General features: G+C 43.3%; 1 protein-coding gene across 1 annotated transcript; it reads right to left on the reverse strand.

The window, feature by feature from the left end:
* Positions 1-1,578, reverse strand: COL26b_012489 (uncharacterized protein; the record flags this gene model as incomplete). Its single annotated transcript, XM_053185132.1, has 2 exons — positions 1-1,030; positions 1,100-1,578. 2 exons carry the CDS (start codon positions 1,576-1,578, stop codon positions 1-3), a joined length of 1,509 nt encoding a protein of 502 aa, XP_053030943.1.
* Positions 1,579-7,289: the final 5,711 nt, after the last annotated feature.

Raw genomic sequence — 7,289 nt, forward strand, 5'->3', positions numbered from 1 at the left:
TCATCGCTTCGAAACTCGACTCGGGGGTCGGTCTGTCGCCATTCTGTGGCCCATCGTCTTTCCATTGCGGCCCGACCTCGAGCTCCGTTCCGGCAACTGCTTCTTCTTACGCTTCAGAAGCCCACGGACCGTCTTGAAGGGCAGAACCAGCAACGCCACCACCGCAAAGAATGGCATTGTGATGATGGCCCACACTGACTCTACCAGCCACTGCAAGAATCCCGGCCGCGCGGCGCTGTTTTTGGCCGCGGCAGCTGCAAGTGCGATGGCGTCATTTAACCGCGTGTCAACAGCCGCAAAGCGTGATTCGGTTTGAAAGGCGAGCACCGTAGCTTTCTTCTCATACCGTCGCACTGCTCGATTCAGAGCGTCAAGATCGGGCTGGATGGCGTTGCGAACATCGCGAGCAATGGCGGCCTCTTGCTTGATTTTGGAAGTGTCCGAGTTACCATTCTGCTTGATCGGCGTCGGCTCCGGTCGTGATTCTAATAACTCTAGCCTGGCCATCAATACTCTGACTTGGTCCGGCGTAACAGCCTCCTCTTTGAACGGGTTCGCGTGGACGTCTCGCTGCAGCTGAAGCGTCCGGCACTGGACTAGCTTCATCATGTGTGACAGCGGGCGGAGCTCTGCAGCAAGCAGAAAGATGGTTAGGTTGTAATTGGATACCAGCCCCTCGGAGGGACGGCTCAGCTGCGCGCGAATGGCATGCAGAAGATATGCACCCAGCATGGGGAACATGAAGCATGATACCAAAGCCAAGATCTCATGTACCCAGAGCTCGGCCAGTGCGTCATCCTTCTTCACATTTCGAGGAACCTTGAGCGCCGGTTCCTGTACCGACGACGTGGGTGTGGTGGGGACCTCGGACGCATCGTCAAGGCTTCCGTTGACTGCATGACCGTTCAAGGTAGACGCCGTCGACGAAGGGCTCCCTACGGCCTGTTCGTTCTCGCTTTCGTCGTCGATGACCGCACTGGTGCTGACCTCTGCCCGAACGCGCACTGCCTGTGCCGAATGGTACCAGTTCCTGGGCGACGATGTCAGCGCTCGGATGATCCTGCCCCCCGCAACGAGGAATTGTAAACGCCGGACTTACCATGGATGTGTCACAGACCAGTGCAGGAACACGGCCGACAAGCCCAGAAGCATTACATCCGTCACGACAGCGCTGCCATTATTAAATAAAAGACCGCCAACGGCAGGGAGGAGAGCAAAGGCTAGAGGGATTGAAGCCCAATTTGACATGTCGTCGGATGATGGCGGCGGCACGCCCGTCGGTTTTGGGTTCAGCAGGTCTCTCGCCTCTCCAAAGCTATAATCTGACAGTGTTGAACTTCTCCTCCTATGCAGACCAGCTCTCTCGATGAAGGATGTCTCTGTTGGAAACTGGCCAAACGGCGTCCGGCGCCGCAGTTGCGAGGACTCATCGACAGTCACGGCGCGTTTGATGGAATGGCCGGAGGGTGCTGGTGATGGTGTCGCGCCGGGCGAGGACACGGTCTGCTTCCTGCTGATATTGCTCGCCGCCGTAACCGGCGTAATCGGGCTTCGGGGGCCTCCGTTCTCGTCGGACATGGCCAAAGGGAGGTGAATGTTCAGTCTAGGTCAACTCTGTATAGCCGCAAGTTCCGGCGTCTTCGGAGTGTTGTCGCTTTCAAGCTCCGTCGGTGGAGGATGTTGTGTCGTTTCTCGTGTTGTAGGGACAGTCGGGAATCAAGAAACGGACATGCAAGTCCAAGCTAGGGACAGGCAGTCGAGGGGTTTTGAGGATTCCTCATGCGCGACGCGGGCAGGCGAGCTAAGGTAGTGCAGAGCAAGACGAGAGGAGAGGGGGTTTCCCGAGGCAAGACAATCTCCTGAGCAATAAGGCAGCAGAGGAAGCTAAGGAAGGGGGAGAAAAGGGAATTCGGAAGGGAAAGAGGAGAAGGAGGAAGAGGGGGAAATGGCGGCGACGGCGGCGTGCCACAAGTCGTGGTGTGTGTGTACGTGCGACCGAACCGGCTCAGTCGTTCAAGGGCGAGTGAAGCGCCACGAGCTGAGGGTTGGTTCGTCGCGGCGGGAATGGACGTGGTTTTAGTTTGGGACTGGCTGGTGGCGACTTGGGAACGTCCCTTCCCTGCCTTTGCCTTGTCTTGCCTTGTCTTGCATTGTCTTGCCTTGCCTTCCCTGCTGGACGCAGCTAAGACACGGTGCTAAGCTGCTAAAGGTACCCAAGACAGCTTGATCGCAAGGCAAGGTACCGCGCCGTGATTGGGCCAGCGGCAAGCCTGACGCTGACGCCGACGCTGCTGCTGATGCGTGAGTCGGGGTCTCGAATCGGGGCCGGGTACTTATGGCCGAAGTATCCGTACGGTTCCTGAGTGCCTTAAGAATGGGACGTGGAATGAGCAGCTAGGAGCTCGACCAATGGAGGCGGGGATGCGACGATATGCAGGAGCAGACAAGAGGTGAGGAGAAGCCGTCGTCGAGCACGCGATATCTACGTTATTTAGGTAGGTAGGTGCATTGGATATCTATGGGAGGAGGTAAAGGTAAGGTACCTAAGGTAAGCTCTATTGATGTTGACCAGATCGAATCCATATTTACTGGTACAGCTGTGCCGAACTGCCCCAACAGCAACCTACCCGACAGCAGATCGGCTTGCTATTGCTTGCTGCTGGGCTACTGGGCTGCTGTTCCTCCTGCTTGCTCCATGTTTCCTGCATGTCCAACTGCGGACTGCAGGGATGGGGATGATGCACCTTCAACGTCACCCCCACCCGGCCACCCTTGGTCACTTCGCGTTCCTCACTGGCTGCAGCTGCCTTCTCCAGATTCTCGGCAGGCTGCTCCCGCCGCCGCCCCAGGGCTGCCCACCCTGTAAGGATCCACTGCACACGCCGTCTGCCGGGAGAGGTTCTCCGCTGCAACCTTGCTGGATGCGCCTCTGCAACCACCATGGCACGCCTCCCGCCCTGTACCTACTTGCCTAAGGTACCTTACCTTACCTGACATACCTATCTTGCCCTCGTGCTTCTTTGCTGCCCGGTGCATAATCGCAATCTCCACGTATTTCCTCTGCGAGTGCTTCAACGGCGCAACTAACGATACCGTCTTCAAGCTGGTAACATCTTCATCTCGGTATTACAGTGCTCCTGTCTTCCTCCCATCGGCCCAGCGCCGAGGATTGACCGCACTTGAAACAGCCATCTCATCGCCAGTGACCCGTCCATCTGCTTCCTCGGCAGGTCATCATCTAGAATCACTTCCACCTGCTAACATGGGTATCTAAACACAGGCAGTTTCTGCCTACTTGATGCAACAATTGGCGTTGAGAATCACTGGCGGCGCCTGATGCCCCGGCATCGCAGTCCAGGCTACTTCTTGTGATGGCTCGACTTTGCAGTCATTCGTTGTATGACAACGGGTAACAACATGCAGCCACGGGCTTTCGCCTTGCCTTCCGTCCCCGCCCCAACAAAAACATGGACTGCTGCAGCACCGATGCTGTCATATTCAGCCAATCCTCTGTAGTATTTCGTCTGAATTCACGAGCCTAGACCGGGTGATCAAAATCGACCCGGTGGGAGGTAAAGCACGGGAAGTGAATCTCTTGCTTTCGCGGCGAATCTACCTCAGAGGAAGACCACCGTACTGCATCTGCATCGCCTTGGGACGAGCGATTGCTGTGCTTTCTTTCTTCGTCACGGGGCCTCCACATCGTTGGCCGTGCCCCGGGGCTGGCCGAAGCGACCTTGTCATCGTCTGAATTAGACCTGATGGTTCAAGATAACCTCAAGCGAGCTGCCAGGATGTCGATCTGCACCTCGCTGCCGCGCGGTTCGGATGAGCATGTGGTGCAGTAAGGTGACCGAGGTCTTATTCCCGCGACCGCGTCCTTCAGCCCTTCTCGTTCCAAGCGCGCCGCTCTCATTTTTCTTCATGTCGACTTGGGAATGTTCAGTCTCGACCCCGCAAGTCGGATTGCGAGCGAACGTTGTAGTGGCAGGATACCAAATGCGTCCCTTAGCCCAGTCAGAGACGCGGCTCGACTGCGCCATGTGGCCACAGCGCAAAATGCAATCGGACGGCCGCTATCACCTTATTGCCCTCATAGGCAAGTCAAAGCACGACCAGTTTCCCTGCTGGAGGTCACCTCTAGCCGAGTTGTTTGGACTGTCGTCGTTTGATGTTGCAAAAAGGAAGACGTCAAGACTTGGGTGTTTGCATCGCCTAACCCATCTGAGCTGATGGAGGCTGGCTGAAATATGTCTGAGAGTCGGGTGTCAAACGGAACCCCGCAATTCCCCTAGTTGGTCACGGCAATGTCTCATTGACGTGTGCCAGCCGCGAGAACAAACGAACCGTGGAACCGAAACCTGCGGTTGAACACAAAGCGGAGTACGCGTGTCCGAGATGTGTCATTTACAAACTCGAAAACAAAATTATCTTCCGGTACAGAGCTCCGGCGCCATGTGTATTGCTCAGCAAGCGCGACCGCGCGCAGCAGTTGGCTGTCTTACTCGGACAGCACGATCGACACGTAGAATGCCCTGCTCGCTCGTGTGCCCCATGGGCATGAACGTTGCCAGATTGAGATGCCAGGAATGTCATCCTTCCGTTTGCAAGGGATCACTTTGCTCGTTCGTCCGCCAGTTCAAGCTGTGTCTGATGTCCAGAAGTAGACTCAATCTGCAACGGGAGGTTGACCGCCCTGAGACAGCTCCCAGCCAAAGCAAGAAGCTCCGGTCGGATTTGACCTGTCTGCATTCTGAGCCTTCCAGAACCTGGTGTTTTAAGTCTGGTGAAGTCAGGCATATTGGAAGGCCCTTATATCCAAGCTTGCAGGCAAATTGTCCAATGATGACAGAAGTGACTTCATCCAGCCGCGGGCTGCTAGTCCAGGGCCATCGCCGGGTACCTCATCGTGGTGTATCGTACCTAAGCCCATTTGGCGACCCCCCTGGTCGGATTAGCGGAATCACCGCCCCGCTACAGTCTATTACACTGACAGCGTCCGCCCCCCCTTTTTCCCCCACTTATATAAAAACATGAGAAAACCTAATTTTACGCTATAAGGCGTATTTTTCTATATTATATATAAAACGCGCTAAATCTACTATTAATACTTTAATTACTATGAATTACTATAGTTATAATAGTATCTAAATATATAACTATATAATAGAGATATAATATATATATATAATATTGCTATAGTAATTGATTTATGAATAGAGATATTATTAATTTAACTAGTCACTCTAATTCTATATTGATTAACTAATAAAAGGTTTATTTTATTTTTATAAAGAATTAAGATAATATTCATTAAAGAATAAAAAAAAGATTTATTGTATAACTTTATATATTTATTTAATATATAGTTTATATAGTTTTAAGTAATGTTAAAGTATATTAAGAGGTTTAATATAGTTTTTTAGAATAAATAGCTTTAATAAGTAATAAGAATAATAACTCTCTTAATAGCTTAGCTTATTTATAATATAAAAATCTATTATTATATAAATTATATTTAGTTGTTAATTATACATTACTAATTAGTATATATTTATAGCTTATTGTATTAGATATAGTAGGAAAAATATTAAATAATAATAATAATAATAATAATACTAATAATATAGCGCTTAAAATATTAAATCTATAACTATTAGTAATTATATTATTATTATTATTTAAACACTGAAATATTTATAAATTAATAAATATTATTAGTTATACTAAAGACATAATTTAATAATATAAATTATAATATAATATCATTAGTTAAATATAAAGATATAAAAAGTATTATTAGAATTAATAAAACATAGAAATATAATATTATATAGAGCTTTTTAAATTATTATAATATTATAGTAATCTACTTCTTAAAGAAATCTTATATTTCTTATTTAAAGCTTTTACAACATAAATTAATTATTTTATAATTAATTAATAATTAAATTTATTTAAGTAAATAAATAAGAAATTTATAATTATTACTATTTAATAAAATAAGAAATCATAATATAAATATTTATACTATATATAATAATAATATTCTAATTAACTAGTATTTATTAATGAGTTCAATATTAATAAAGATACTAAAATATAGAGAACTAAATAAATATCAAAAAAACTTATTATACTTTAAACTATAAAGATTAATTAGTTTTAAAACTTTTATATATAAATCTTATTAACCTTTATATTCAACAGTATTTTATATTTAACTATATATTACAATATAATTAATGATAATAGCTTTTTTTATGAACTATAGAAATATTTTATCTTAAAATAACTATAAATATTTTCTAAAACTAAACTTTATTATTATTATAAATAACTTCTATTATTATTATATACTTTAAATTAAGGATTTATATTAAATATTAAGTATTAGTTTTAAATTTCTATTTCTATATTTACTAAAATTTAACTTTATTAAGGAGTATTTGAGTAATCTAAAGTAATATATTAAAAAGATATATTTGAAATAGAATAATAATAAGAATAATATTTAGAATTTTATAAAATATCTATATAACTATACTAGAAAAATTAAGTATTATTTATTTTTAATTAAAAGTTATTTTAATTATTTATTTGTTAATTTTAATAAAATAAAATATATATTTAATAATATTAAATTGCATAAGGGGGATAAGCTATAAATATTAAATATTAATAAATAATTTAGATTTTGATTATATAATTATAATAACTAGATCTTAATTATATTATTACGAAATAAGAACTATTATATTTCTAATTATAGCTAATAAGATTATAAAGAATTGAATTATAAGTATATTAAAATATAGAAAATATATTATTATTTATTATTTATTATTTTTATAAATACTTATATATATATGAATTTCATTCATATAATAACTAAAGTATATTATTAATATTTATTGTAAGAATTTATAATAATAATATATTACTATAGTTAGAAATTTTAATTATAACTAACTAAGAAGTATTAAGATAGATTATATTATTTATAGATTTGAAATTATAATAATTTTATTAATTTTATATATATAGAGTAATAATATTAAATATATAGCTATAGATAGACTTTTTATAATTATTGGTATAATACTATTATAAATACTATTATATTATATATATAATAGATTTTTAATATGGCAATTGATAGGGACGCATGACGAATTGATACGGACGCATGATCCTCTCGGACGCATGAGAATTTAGGTTGTCCTATTGGTCCAAAAAATGCCGACCCATAAATACCTTTCCACAAAGGCGGTGAGTCTCATTACCTT

The sequence above is a fragment of the Colletotrichum chrysophilum genome (assembly GCF_026319265.1).
Source record: "Colletotrichum chrysophilum strain AFK26 chromosome Unknown scaffold_177, whole genome shotgun sequence".
In the NCBI taxonomy this organism is placed as follows: domain Eukaryota; kingdom Fungi; phylum Ascomycota; class Sordariomycetes; order Glomerellales; family Glomerellaceae; genus Colletotrichum; species Colletotrichum chrysophilum.